The sequence below is a fragment of the Telmatherina bonti genome (assembly GCF_933228915.1).
Source record: "Telmatherina bonti genome assembly, chromosome: 21".
Lineage (NCBI taxonomy): Eukaryota > Metazoa > Chordata > Actinopteri > Atheriniformes > Telmatherinidae > Telmatherina > Telmatherina bonti.
This window is the reverse complement of record NC_136630.1, coordinates 10533469-10549237: the sequence shown is the minus strand read 5'-3', so window position 1 is coordinate 10549237 and position 15769 is coordinate 10533469. Positions and strand designations below refer to the sequence as shown.

Genomic DNA, 15769 nt, shown 5'->3' with positions numbered 1-15769 from the left:
CACATCATACCTGAATCCAATAAATGCCCTCCACCTGCCTTTTACTTAATTTGATTTTTTTTATTCTCGTCTTTAAACCATCATACCTGATTGCACCCTTCATGAGAATCAAAGCAAAGCCTGATATATAGACCAAATATTGTACACCCTTTCCTCTATTAGGCAAACACAGCATCAGTCATAGATAACAACATGAGAGGGATTTCTTATTTCAGTCAGTCAGCGAGCGGATTCGTGCCCCGCCCTCCTCAACAGAAATCTAGGGACAGCAGTTTACACAACTGCGACACACACTCAGAGCTGCAGAAATGATGTGTACTACTTTTCTCCTCCTGGTTATCCTCATGGGTAAGTCTCTAAGAAATTAAATTTCTATTTCACTGTTTGCCTTGTAGTTGTTTTGTCTTATTTAGTCTCTAACTTATTAACTTTTTGAGGATTTGTTACTTACTTCCCCAATGTACAGTAAGATTTAAGTAAGAGTAGATTTATAAAGAAGCCAAATTTGTGGTTGCTTCTGAAAAACAAAACCTAAAATCACAAAGGGATGGTATAGTTTTAAAGTGACTTAAAACCTAGAAGTTTCTTATCTTTTTATCAAATGCAACAATGAGCACTAAAATGTTTTCACAATGCATAGTTTAAATTATTCATAAATAGTTGTTTTCTGTTTTAATTTACATTTATATGTTTTGAAAGAGGGATTGTAGTTAGTTAAGCATAATTAAATAAAGCCAATGTAGAATATTATTTGATGACACAGTATGAACATTTGTCCAAACATTTATTTATAAACACTATAAACCAATTAAAAAGCAAAAGTACAGTCAACATTGAGGCTGTATAATCTTAAAAATCAAACAGCAATTAACGTTGACAAGACCAAACATTTGACTTATATCTGTAGATGGGGTGTCCTGTAAAGTGTGCAGTTACCAGGATGTATTGGATTATCTGAACCTCACTGCGGATAACAATGTGTTTAAACTTACCCGGCCTGTTCTGGACCACACACACACCACGGTGGTAAAGTTGGATATCATCCTTTATGCTATCTTGGCTGTGGTAGGTTCTGCATCACTGTGTAGGTGTATCATTTAATCAAGCAAATGAATGAAAATGATCTGACTGTGTCTTGATTCCTAGGTTGAGAAAACACAAACTTTTGTTCCTTTTATCTGGGCCTCAGCGGTGAGTTAACGGAGTTATTCTTAATAACTTTTCATTTTAATTATAAATGCATTGGCATGTGTTTTTTTTTTATTTTTGTCTCTTTCATTTACTGCAGCAGTGGAAAGATGAACGGATCTCATGGGATCCAGCTGAATTTTGTGGAATCAACATGGTTTCAATTCCTAAAGACCTAATCTGGCGACCGGACCTCTACATCTATGAGATGTAAGCTTGCAGCACATTAAAGACATCAAGTCTAGTTTCTGACAACATGTGGAAAACAAAATAAAAAGAATTTTGCAAATAGCCAATTTGGAAAACATGTACTCAATGTGGTATGTTTTGGGGTAAAAAGGTGATTTTTGTCCAAGCAGGTAAGTGGGTTTGTCATCTTTGGTTTGAACCCTGTTTTCCAGTCTTTATGGTGTACTAAAAGTGCATTAAAGCCTCATTAAGGAACTTGCTTTCATTTGGTGGCAACCAACAAGTGTTTAGTTCAGCATCAATCATTCATCCATTCTGTTTTCTGAGCTTTCCCCATCCAGTTAAAGTCAGTCTGGTTTTATTCCTTTTTATCTCTCTTTCACTTTCTCCTTTACTTGCTTCTTAAAGAGAAATAAATGTTTTTTTTCCTCTGAATCAATCATGCTGCATGTTTAAAATTGCTACTGTGTTGACGTCCAGTTGCTGGTGTGTTTCATGGTGCTGTAAAGCAAAATGCAGCTGTCATGTAAGGCTCTAGGGTGGGACAAAACTTTGCGAAGTGTGGTTTCTCAACCTCTGAATGCTGCAGGGCAATGATAGTTCAAGAATTATGCATAATGAATGTCAGCGTACCATCAAAATGACTCCTTTTTACAACTCATGAAATTGGAAAATTGTATAGTATTGCTTTAATTTCCACCCCAAAACATAGACTTAAAAAAATCATGAAAAATAAGCCAACAAGGATCCTCCACAATAAAATATCTAGACTAGATGGAGAAACTAAAGCTAATGAATTCAAACATCTAAGTAAATATAATTTGAAAACATTGACACCCATTTGTAACTGTAACCTGGCAACTTGAAGCTCAGTGAAAGATAAAGTTGAGTGTGAAATTGGTTGATATTCACTGATAATGTATCCTATTGTGTTTGTTCAGATGATCAGTGACTTTATTGCTTTTATGATAATATGCACATTTGTTCTTGTATTGATTTAGAATATAAATAAACAAACATTATTTAGAAGAAAAAATGGGACCTTCTGATAAACCTCCTGATTATTGTGAAATTGCAGCCTGTTTAAATGTGCCACACATTATTAAAACAGATGTGTGTGGGTGTGTGTTTTGCTTTAGGATACAGAAGGACGAATCACCCACAAATCCATACATGTTCATATCTTATGATGGGACAGTCTTTTTTGATGAGGACATGAAAGTGGTCAGCACCTGCGAGATGGACGTCCACAAATTCCCCTTTGACACACAGGAGTGCACCATATCCGTTGGTTCTGCAATACACTGTGGTGAGACTAAAGTTTGTGCTTATCAGGACACAGGGATTTTTTATCTTTTGCATTACCTTATAATACTTTTAAGTTTTGTTACTACAATTCTGTGTCTCCTTTCAATACTTTTGCATTCCCTCACATTAGATTTTTATAGGAACATCTGACAGATACTGATTGGACCGCTGTAAAGCACACAGCGTGTTAAAGTCAATATGTTCTGTTACTTTTGGTGTTTCTGGTCAGCATCAGGTCAACACAACATGCACAAATACTTGACATTATGTCCATGTTTACACAGGAAGTTGTTGTAAGGTGGTGCTCAAATGAATTAATTACAAATGTGGACCGAGAGGTTTGCTGTTTTCAGAAATGGAATCTGGCATTTGCTGCTTTACTATTTTGGCTCCTTGTGTTTAGAGCATAAAGTACACTTGATTTGATTTATTAGCAATTTATTAATTAAGTTCCAATTTCCATAAATTGTTCCATCCATCCAGCTTCTGCCGCTTATCCCAGCAGATGCCCGCTGCCTAAGCAGGGAAGCCCAGATTTCCCTCTCCCCAGCCACATTTGCCAACTTTGTGGGGGGGGATCCCAAGGCGTTTCCAGGCCAGCCAAGAGATATAAAGTCTCCTGTGTGTCCTGGGACTTTCCCAGAGTCTCCTCCCAGAGGGACGTGCCCAGAACACCTCACCAGGGAGGTGTCCAGGAGGCAACCTCATCAGATGCCCGAGCCACCTTAACTGGCACCTCTCGATGCGGAGAGCCCCTCCCAGGTGACCGAGCTCCTTACCCTATCTCTAAGAGAGAGCCTGGCCACCCAGCGGAGGGAACTCGTTTCAGCCGCCTGTATGCGAGATCTCGTTCTTTCTTTCACGACCTACAGCTCATGACCTTAGGTGAGGTTAGGAGTGTAGATCGACTGGTAAATCAAGAGCTTTGCCTTCTAGCTCAGCTTCCTCTTCACAATGACAGACTGGCGCAGAGTCCACATTACTGCAGACGCCACACCAATCCGTCTGTCGATCTCACACTTCATCCTTCCCTCATTTGTGAACAAGACCCCCGAGATATTTAAACTCCTCCACTTGATGCAGGACCTGACTCCCGATCCAGAGAGGGCAAACCACCCTATTCCGGCTGAGGAACATGGTCTCAGATTTGGAGGTGCTGATTCTCATCCCAGCTGCTTCACACTCGGCTGCGAATCGCTCAAGTGAGAGCTGCAGATCACGGCCAGATGAAGCCAACAGGACAATGTCATTCGCAAAAAGCAGAGGCCCAATCCTGAGGCCACCAAGCCGGATCCCATCAACACCTCAACTGTGCCTAAAAATTCTGTCCATATAAGTTATGAACAGAATTGGTGATAAAGGGCAGCCTTGGCGGAGTCCAACCCTCACCGGAAACGAATCCGACTTACTACCGGCAATGCGAACCAAGCACTGACACCTGTTGTACAGGGACCGGACAGCTCATACAAGGGGGTCCGGTACCCCATAGACCTGAAGTACCCCTAACAGGTGCTCCCGGGGGACACGGTCGAACGCCTTCTCCAGGTCCACAAATCACATGTAGACTGGTTGGGCAAACTCCCATGCCCCCTCCAAGACCCCAAAGAGGGTATAGAGCTGGTTCAGTGTTCCGCAAACAGGGCAAAAAACACACTGCTCCTCAGTCCAAGATTCGATTATCTGAAGGACCGTCCTCTGTAGGACGAGTAGACCTTACCACGGAGTGTGATTCCCCTGTAACTGGAACACACCCTCCGGTCCCCAGTCCCAAAAAAAGGGGACCACCACCTCAATCTGCCAGTCCAGAGGACAGCCCCACAGCATCCAGAGCCTTACAGCCAAGGAGCTTTTTAACCACCTCAGCAACTTCATCCCCATAGATAGGAGAGTCCTCTCCTGAGTCCCCCAGCTCTGCTTCCTCATCAGAAGACGTGTTGGTAGGATTGAGGAGGTCTTCGAAGTATTCCCTCCACCATCCCACAACGTCCCGAGTTGAGGTCAGCAGCTCCACTGTACAAAGTATTGATGGAGCACTGCTTCCCCCTCCTGAGTCACAGGATGGTGGACCAGAATTGCCTCAAAGCCATCCGGAAGTCATTCTCCATGGACTCACAGAACTCCTCCTACACCCAAGTTTTTGCCTTGATGACAGCCAAAGCCGCATGCTGCTTAGCCTGTCAGTACCTATCAGCTGCCTCCAGAGTCCCACAGGCCCAGAAGGCCCGATAGGACTCCTTCTTCAGCTTGACGGCTTCCCTCCCTGTTGGTGTCCACCAACGAGTTCTGGGATTACTGTCACAACAGGCACCAACGACCTTCAGGCCACAGCTCCGGCTGGCTGCCTCAACAATAAAGGCACGGAACACAGCCCACTTGGACTCAATGTCCCCCACCTCACTCGGGACATGGTTGAAGCTCTGCTGAAGATGGGAGTTGAAGCTTGCTCTGACAGGGGACTCGGCCAGGGGACTCTGCCAGGAGACTCTGCCAGACATTCCCAGCAGACCCTTACAACATGTTTGGGCCTGCCAGATCTGACCGGCTTCCTCCCCCACCATCTGAGCCTACTCACCACCAGGTGCTGATCAGTTGACAGCTCCGCTTCAATGCTGACGTGGGCAATGACAGTGAGACCTGGAGGTGCTGAGCATAAATTGTTGTAATTGCATTATTGAACTTCTCAGGGCTGTTGATAGTTTAGAATTGAGGGAATGCAAAACTATTGCGAGAAACACAGAAGATAAAAATCTTCCCTGCATGTCTTAGGTGAGTTTTGACTACAACACACCTGATTTAGATTGATGAACTTCCTCATCAAGTTCTTGGCTAGCCTATTCAGGAGCCCCCCATTTAACTCAGTTGTGTTAAACTAAGGTTACCTTTAAAGCATACAGGGCAGTGGTTTTTGAGAGCCAAGATTGTGGTCTCCATACAGTTTGGTCAGTGTTGTGAATGGCTCCCTGCACTCTGAATTTCTCTTTTCTTCCACCACAGTGCGGGAAATTAGTCTCTTTCCTTTCTCGAACTCCTCTCGGGCCACACAGTTTTCCCGAGAGGTGATGAAGACGCAGGGAGAGTGGGAGTTCCTGCAACTGTCTGTCAACAACTTCAATGTCAGCTTTGGAGGCAAAATATGGGAACAACTCAGATACACTGTACGGAGCACCAGGAAAGACAAACAAGCTTGAAAATCCCATTGAAACAAATTTAATGGTTAGCATAAAGCTAACAAAGCAGCAGTTATATTTGTAGTTATATTTGTTTTTATTTGAAGATTATTATATTATTATATTAGAATCTGAAGTAAAACATATCCATACACCTTACTAACGTAATGTAAATTCAGTTATTTTCTGTCTTTGCCCTTTTAATAGAGTTTAATAGAGTTACAAACAGTCAAGTAAAGGATTAGACCAGTAAGCAGAGAAGTGAATATGATTCAGACTGTTCACGCTGCAAAATGAATCATGAACATGCCAAGTTTGTGTAATTTACACAAATGTTGCTTGAAGTGGAGAAAAGCTCGGTTAGAGCCGCTGCTCCTCCGCATCAAGAGGAGCCAGTTAAGGTGGCTACAGCATCTGGTTCGGATGCCTCGTGGACACCTCCTTGGCAAGGTGTTGTAGTATTTACTGTATTTCTACTTAGATGATACATCTTTTCTTTTTATTTATTGATTTATTTGGAGAGTAAAAGTTTTACTTCACAGTTGTCATAACTTCTGTCATGTGATTGATCCAGTATGACCTCTGAACCTGTTTTTCCAGATCTCCATAAAGAGGAGACCCCTTCTCCATGTCATCAACTTCCTGTTGCCAATCTTGTTTTTCTTGAGCCTGGATCTCGCCTCCTTCTTCATCGCTGAATGTCGTGGGGAGAAGCTGGGTTTCAAAGTCACTGTACTGCTAGCCATCTCTGTTCTGCTGCTCATCCTGAATGAAATCCTGCCTTCCATGTCCAACAAGACTCCACTAATAGGTACACACTCAGCTAAAAGGATTTAATATTGAAATACTGGAAATACTGAAAATTCAAAACCAAAATTTACAAGAATGTCATTGCCTGCTCTCCTTTTAGCGACTTACTGCATAGTAATCTTTGCTCTGATGCTGCTCAGTCTTTTGGAGACGATCTTATTTATGTATCTGATGGAAAAGAACTCCCAATACCAGCTCAGTTTGTGGGACAACCAAGAGGACAAGCGTGTGGAAGTTAACCTTGAAAACCTTAACACAGGTGAGTCACATAACACATACATGTACTATGCACATTTCTTCCCAATCGTTGAAGTTTTTTATTTTATGATTGTGCTTTATGATGACATTATTATTACTTTCTTTCTTTTTATTTTCTTTTTGCATATATATTTTTTAAATTCTTCTGTCCATAGTAACTGTATAAAATCATTGTGGTTTTAATGTTTAAATGATCTGGCTATCCCCAACCACTTAGTCAAGGGTTTTCTGTTTTTTATTGTATCATTAGGGAGGAACTTAACAAGAAAAGATAAATGGTTGGGGGTGAAAGGAAGTTGGTGCAAGTTCTTCTGATTGCTTAAATGGTGGATATAACGTACTATATAACAAATAGCTCTCTGCTCTGGTAGACAACAGTCAGTCATAGTAATGATAATAATGGAGTACATTATATTGCACCTTTCAAGCCACCCAAAGTGTTTTACAGTGAATCCATTATTCATTCATGTAACATTTACATTTAACACAAAACGTTCGCTCATTAATAGTAACCGCAGCTGCCCTGAGACAAACTGATGGACCAGCAGTCTTTCCAACCACTACCAAACATTCATACACTAGTGATGCCACTAGGCAATACACTTCACCCACCTTACCTTTAGTTATGACAACCCTGGTGGAAAGGTAGGTGGAGTGTCTTGCCCAAAAACACAATTACTGATTGACTGGGATGAAGGACGATTGGAACAGTCTTCCAGCTACTGGACCATCTGCTTAGTGTAGTAGTGGCTCAGTGCTGTACTACCTAAACCACTCTTGAAAATAGGCTTCAACATTCAGTAGTTAACTTATGCTGTTATGCTCATATGCCAAGTTTCAGAATCAGGTTTTCCGCGTGCATCTTCATTTCTAGGTGCACACTCCCAGAGACTCGTGTATCAAGGATGAGCAATGGTGTATTCACCTACATAAGATTGCTCACTATCTCTATTGCTATCTCAAATTGTACCTGAAACAACTAATCCTATCAGGAAGATACATTTTCAGCAGTTTATCTTTGAGAATCTCCAAGTCATACAACATGCAATATTAAGGTCATAAAGGTTTTTAATCATATATGGTAATTCAAAACTTTAAATATATTTTCAAACAGAATGGATGCTGGGAATCAGCGGCTACTGATTGGGACTCTAATTCTTTTTAATGGCAGTGTTTCTGTGTATTATATTGTACATTTTAAAAAATTGTTTTCAAACACTTCGTCTATTTTCAGAGGATGAAAAACAACCATGTTGCTCCTGTATCTGCAAAGTGTCTGCCAACAGGAAGCAACACGGGCTCATGCCTGTTGTTGAAGAGGTAGTGTTATCTAATTGTTAGTACGCAGTACTATTATTTGTTAAAATAATTTAACACTTCACAGACATTTAAAGGAGAACAGTTTTCATGTCCTTTAAATCAGAGGCATATTTGTAGTTCATTAAAATTTAAATGTCTCATCACAGTTTTAAGATAAGAAAGACAAATCTTTTACATATTAATAATTTAGACTTTCATTGTCACAACAACAGTTAAAGTCAGTCATTTTCACATCACCCAGTTTGCAACCTGATTGGGAAAGAATAAAATCATGCTGTGCCAACACTGTGACTGTGCACAGGTGAACAACAGCTGTCAGCCGGGAGAGTCTCATGTCCTGTTGTTGATCCTGGAGGAGCTGAAGAATCTGCTGAAAATGATGAATCTGCACCTCATCTGCAGAGAAGAGCGAGGGAAGTCTGTGTACTGGGCCAAGAGAATCAACAGAGTTTTCTTTATTTTCTACATCATCACAGTATCGCTTTTTCTATCCCTCATCTTCATTGAATGGAACTCCTAAAAATAAAATGATTACGTTTAATATTAGTTTTGTTTAATTTGCTCATGTGTTTGAAAAGGTCTGCAGTCTTGCTGCACTGCCTAAAGAGGACATTAGCTTAATAAGCTTAGTCTATATATGTACTGTGTTTCAATTCAAAATACAAAATGTGTGTTTTGTGAACCTACTTAACAACCTTCCTTATTTTTTAGTACTAAAGACTTTTCAAAATCTAAAATTAAACTCAATTAAATAAATTTGATTATTCTTTAGGCGTATAATGGAAAGACTAACCTGTTGATGTGTCACTTTGATGATTCTTGTTTTAAATATGTCATTTTGTTTTCTTTTCTTTATTTTTGTTTAGTCCTAATGGTGCTAGAATTATTTGTAACAAGATCTTATATAATATATAAAATATTTAATATACATATTTGCATATATTTAATCTTAAGCTTACACTTCATGCTTTGTTTTCCTATTTTTCTCTCTTTTTAACTCTTTAATATTTTCGTTAAAAAAACAAAATATATTGTTCTTATTTAGAAAAAAATTGTTTTATCTAATAGATAATAAATTATTCATGTTTGCACTTACAAAAAAAGGCAAATTTAGTGTGTTGCATGCATATAGATTATATGCTTGCTTGCAACAGCAGTCTAGTGTCCTGTGCATCAAAATATGTAAATAATACAGTTACGACAGTGTCAGGCTTCAAGCTAATTTTGAACAGTTGTAGACCTCAGTGAGCACTTACCAGTTACCAGACAGGATTACTGTCTGTATTACTGGACAATGTAGGCTGCCACATGTGTTTACAGTTTTATAAGCTTTTCTCAACAGTGATGCCGCTTGCTGGTGCAGCTATAAATAATGCTGCTTGTTCGGGGGGCAAAATTAGCTTTGTTTGATGCTGTTTGATGCTGATTCATCAAACAAAGCTAATTGGCATCCATCTAGCTTTTTGTTTTCTCACTGGGATTTTTACAGCCATTAAAAGCCAGTTTGATATTGACTTTTATCTCATGCCTTCCGCTGTCATTTTCTTGTTGTTTTCTGCTTCCTCCAACAATGTCCTTTTGGATTTCTTTGCTGACTCAGCCATGATTCACATTCACAGCTGCCAGTGTGATGATATCCAGTTACTGATGATGTGCCATAAAGCAAAATGCAGCTTTCCGATGATGCTCCAGGCTGGAAGACAAAGTTGTGATGTGTAGTTTTTCAGCTCTGAAGTGCCCAATAGTAAAGAATTAAAAATATTTGTGCGATCTAATTTTATGTTTGAATGTTTCTATTTTATATGTGACATTTTAGCTCAACAGTATCTCCAACAATGTCAGAAAAAGAGATATTCATAAGAATTCACAACACCTATTTGGTATTAATGAACCCTGTAAATGCCAAAGTCACAAAAGTGTGAGAAGCATCAGGCCATTAGCTTAGTCCTGTTACCACCTCCCACCGCTAGGTGACAGACATATGAATGGTCCATTCAGACTTGGCCGTGGTCGTCAACAATGGTCCGCTGCCAACCTGTGATGCCACAATATGACATTAGATGAGTAATTTTACTGCCATCATAAACTGTGGTTCATAAGCAACACCCTTTCTCATTGACACCATACCTTAAAATCTTCAAAACCTCTAAAGCAGGGTTGTCCGAAAGCCGCTGTCCTGCAGGTTTTCAGTGTGTCGCGGCTTCAACTGACCTGAATCAAGTTAAGTGGTTCCTACAGCCATATGAAATTCTACACAATGACTTATTCATTTGTGTTGCATCAGGGATACCTAGAAAGTCTGCAGGATTGTGGCCTTTGAGGAACAGAGCTAGACATCCCCAAAAGGTTGATTTCCTAACAATCTGAAATCTATTCAGCATGTGCAGGGGTCTTAAACAAACTTCATATCCAATATCAGCAGAGCTGATGCATAATTGTGAATGGTAGAAGAGAACAGCAGAACGCAGGCTACTTAAATCTGGTCAGACTAATTATCTCCAAAGGACTGAATGTAGATAAATACACCAACTTTCATTCCAGCAACCAGCTTTAATTTGTGTTTATTTATAGGCAGTTTTGGAATTGTATACATAAGAAAGACTCATTGAGCTCAGTAATGTTTATTTTTGCCCTCCTTTGATCCTACTCTCCCATCTTGCTTTTGTCGTCTTTCAGCTTGCAGCTCATTTACAACTTAGATTTTAAACCAGTCACATTCCCTGTCAGTAACTCACCGATCCTGTATGTCATAATCATGTCATGCGAAAGGATGTTAGCCATTTATTCTGCTCAGCACAGCCGGGGTTTGGTGTTATTGCAGCGCACACTCATCACTCACACCAATCTCTATAATGTTGTCTGTATAAAACTTGCTTCTTGACATTGACTAAGTGTGTAATGCTTTCAGTCCAGCTTGTGGGTATGGTTAGATAAATGCATGTAGGGATATACTGTATGATGGCTACCTTTAATATCAAGGTCACACTCATTTATGAAGTTGTACTTTGTCTGCTTCGTTCATTTGATGAAACTGAACAGAATTTGTTTCTCTTTATTTTGTTCTGTGGCATTCACTTCAATATTAAAACTAAAAAGCTGATCCACAGCTTAAAAATTAAACAGATTTTCTTCTCATGGGATTTGCACCATTATGGGTTTGACTGTGCTTCTCGTTTTTGCTTTTATTTAACATTAAAGAGTGCTGCTTACCAATCCAGACTAAAGCTTCCTGGTTTCCTTGTACATTCAAATTCAGAAAACTTTTAGAAATCCTAAAGTAATTCATTTGCAGTTAGAAATGTTAATTATGGTGTGTATATGCATATGTCTGTTTTTTCTCTCTTTCTCTCTCTCTTTTCTTCTTTGTTAGGTGTTTTCTTTCTCTTTCATTTTGTCTTTCTGTCTCTCTTCTATCCTCTCCGGTCTGGTCCAGCAGTAGAAACTCTGTATTATAATTATGCAAAATAAATAGAGAAATAAAATAAGAATCCAGAAAATCAAGGGGATCATCATTTCAGTAATGCTCCCCTTGGAAAAGTAAATTTGCTCAGCAGAACACAGCATCCAGACCATCATTCTGCTTGCTTAAATGCTGGACAAGACAGAAAAAAAAGAGAAAAAAAAGAATAAATAATCTTATTTTACTGTCACTAAGAACATTATAATGGAATGCTCAGGAGTAGGATGTGAATCAATGAGTAAAAGTAAACAGAAGATACTAAAACAAAATACACTAAGACATCTGCCTACCAATATCAATAAACAAGTGGCACAATGAGAAAAGTGTCTGTGAAACAGTACATTACTTGTTACACCCAACGGCAATAAAACTGCATTATAACAAGCAATCTGAGCCCTCAAAAGCCTGCTAACAGAGTGATAAAAGGAAGCTCATCTCTTTGTTTTATGAGGAGGATAGCATAATGGACCAAACGAAGAATTACTGTCTAGTAGCTTGTACGCACAGGTTCGTTAATGTTTGGCCACTTTCACCAACATGTTATAATAAACCTTGTTGCATTTACTTTTAATTTATTCTTAAAAATTTGATTTTTTTTTAAACTGTTAAATTTGTCTTAAACTATAAAATTGTTTGTAGTCTTTCTTAGGAATACTAAGCTCTGTAGTAAGAATGTGCCAGCTGGCCCTGATTTGCATATAAATGCCTGAAAATGCCCCCCCAAAAAAGAAAAAAAATCCAGAGACTAAAATAGCACTCTTAGACAAGGTTTGAGGTTAGAAAATTTAAATAAATGCAGAGTTAGCATAACTACTCGTTTACTTCAGCTGAGTCTTGGGAGGTCTCAGACAAACATCGACGATGAAACTTTGCTTTACTACAGTAACATTTTTTAATACAATACAATACAATATTAGCACAATAGTACTTTCCCTTTTCCTTCATAATAATCAGCGTTATCTCTTGAACAAGTCTACGAAGATTAGTGGTGTAAATAAAGAGAGTTCAACTCTTCCAGGTTGATCAAACCTTTAAATCAGACTAACAAAGTCATACAAGATACTAATTTTGCTTAACATACAAAAAAGAGTATTTAATTCCTTAATCTAATATCTTTTTCTTGATTTTTTTTAAACACTGCAAGGCATTGGTTGGTCATCAAATCATCTCTTCATGGCAGAAACAACCTGACAGCTGCACACAAGCACACACATCATTGTTCCACAAAGTCGTTTTAAAGTCAAACTGGAAATTTGCAACATAAAAAGGCGGATGTGAAATGAACTGCAAAATAAGGTGCATATGTACAGGTATTCATGCATGCTTATTCATCTAAAAGCTGTGGTTAAAAAGGCAAGTAAATCCTACTAAAAGTAGAATCAATCTTTGGTGTGTGTTTTTCCTGTGAGACATTAAACTGTCAACAGCACATCAACGTCAGCTGGTCTTACAGGGTCATGAATTTTTGCCAGAACTCAAACCTTGACATTATTGCAGCAGAATGCAATCCTTTAAATAGAAAACAGAACAAAAAGGCAGAAAACATCTGAAGATGAACTTTCCAGTTAGAGGCCTGGAGAACTGTTCCTGGAAACTATAGAAATGATAAGAAAGCTTCTCGAAGATGGTTCAGACTGTGTTAATGGGCTCATAATTTACCAGCATTTTTCTAATAATGTTTGCATATGTTTCAAAGAATCTCTTCCTTTTCTCTTATTTTTCCTGACATATACTTACTGTAAGCATGAAGCCAGTGAACTGAGAAATAATTTCTTCAGTATTTTCTTCCTGCACACATTCTTGTGTATGTAGCCCATACTGGGTGTGTCCTCGTATGTGTATTGCTATTATACAAATGGGATTGGAAAAAAAACACACAATGTACATGTGCATATCTTTTATACTAATGGAGATGAAAAAAAAACCACACCAAAAAAACACATGCACATTAGAAATCAGCGATTCTGTTTGTCCAGCCCTCTTCCATCCTTCCTCCCTCTTAGATTAATGTGTTATGACTGCAAAACTCTCAGTAACTGCTCCAGACAGTGACGGAAAGGCAAGGATACACATGAAGTCTGCTGACTGAGGGAATTCATATCAGTCAAGATGTTTGCTGGCTACATCCTTTTTCTTCTCTTCATCTCTGGTATGTTTGATCATTATGGGGGATGCACTAAAGGGTACCATGAGAAATCTGCTCTGAATATAAACATTTGTTGTACTCAAATATTTTTTTCTTTTTTTAATCGTCATTAATCTGGAAAGTTTAGAATGTAAATTTCTTAAATTGGATAATATTCTGCGGCTAATGAGGAGGTTAATTTAAAAAGGACAACGTTAATAAATCAATAGTACACCAATCGGATGAATGCTTCAGTCCTGCCAAAGCCTGTCTCATAATGGCTTTTTTTAAATATTTACACCAAGGGGAATGTTATGTATTCAGCAGCATTTGTCTGTCTGTCTGTCTGACTGTCCGTCGTTTACCAACATAACAAGTTATGGGCAAATTTTGATTAAATTTTCAGGAAATTACAGAAATTGAATAAGGAACAAGTGATTTGATTTTGGGTTTGATTGGATTGCTGCCTGGATCAGGATCATCTTATGATTCTTTATTATGGTGAGGCAGGGATCGTTTTGCCATTTGAGCTTCTGACTCAAAAATAATGCCCACAATCATGAACCTAAAAACATTACAATGGCTTGGTGAAAGACTGCGCTTTCTGAATACTCAACTGAAACACAACTGAAAGACAACAGAAAGGAAATGAAAAAAAACAAAACCCTTACAATTAAACTCAAAGCCTACAGTAATACTGTAAAAGTAGTTTTAATGCTAACAAATGTTACAATCCCAATCCTGCATCAAAATGTACGATTTTTAAGTAAAAATGATTAAAGTTTTTTTTTTTTATTCAGTTAATTAGGGGTTTAAACAGAAACAATATCTGGTTTTTGGGCAAGCAACAGCAAGTTTGTTAATAATCTCATGCACAAGTTGGACAAATTTTTAGCCCTGGTACTACAGTGCTGCCTTTGATACAAAACACTATGTGTTTTAATAACCTTATAAGTCTGGTGGGCCTTTAAGGTACCCTTTTAAAAAGGGTTTGCAACTATGCTTATAATATGCAGCTTTTCATCACCTTGTTTCCTGATAAGAGTTAGTTAATGTACTTTAATTATAACTGTAATTTAGATATAATATCATGAATTCCAGAAAACGTCTTACAACTTAACCTGGACAGATGGAAACATGCAAAGGATGAATCTGGTGTAAAGCATCTTTTCATAATGTTTTTGCACATGGTCCCTGAGAAAAAAACTAATAAACAATAAACAAACAAGTCTAGAGTTTTAATATTTGACTCTGAAGATCGAACTCTTTTACATACACATTTTTTTTAAGGATGGAACACAATTAAAAGTCTGTCTAGTTAATTGTTCAATTTGTAATGAATTATTTTAGAATAGCCCTGTGATGGACTGGTAACCTATGTACCCTGCCATGCGCCTGATAATTGCTCGGATAGTCTCCAGCTTTCCGGGACTGTGGAGGGATGGATGGAAAATGAATGAATGAATAAATAATTTTGAATATTCCCATTTTAATCACTTAGCAATATTTGCCACAAAAGACGCCCTCCCCCTCCCCCCCTTTTTTTTTTATTTTTTTTTAAAAATAATTTAAATGGATGTTAGTGGATGACTGAATTAAATAATAGACAAACACAATTATATTGTAAACTCAAGCTGTAGCAATGCCTGAAAATGGCATTTTGTTGAATGTCAATTTAAACAGAAAATAAATAAAATATATACCTCACCAAAAATGCACAAAGCCAATTTCGGCAGTGCATTTGACTTACTTGTCAAAAAGAAAGTTGGCAGCCTCAGCATTCCTTTTAAAACTCTTCTACTTTTTCAGCTTCTTCCACCTCAAGAAAGCTAGTCTGATGTTGATCCTCGTTTTTTGTATTTCCTGGTCAAGCTGCCTTTAAGTGTCCTTTTGCGCTTTGTCTGCGATGACGAAAAGGGCTCCCATGCTGCTGCTGCATATGCA

General features: G+C 38.4%; 1 protein-coding gene across 1 annotated transcript; it reads left to right on the top strand.

Moving 5' to 3' along the window:
• Positions 1–344: 344 nt before the first annotated feature.
• LOC306771864 (5-hydroxytryptamine receptor 3A-like) lies at positions 345–8760 on the top strand (the record flags this gene model as incomplete). The annotated part of the gene is made up of 10 exons (XM_079261186.1): positions 345–348; positions 908–1065; positions 1147–1191; positions 1289–1398; positions 2517–2686; positions 5680–5840; positions 6453–6663; positions 6763–6921; positions 8155–8240; positions 8542–8760. 10 exons carry the CDS (start codon positions 345–347, stop codon positions 8758–8760), a joined length of 1323 nt encoding a protein of 440 aa, XP_079117312.1.
• Between the last annotated feature and the right edge of the window lie 7009 nt (positions 8761–15769).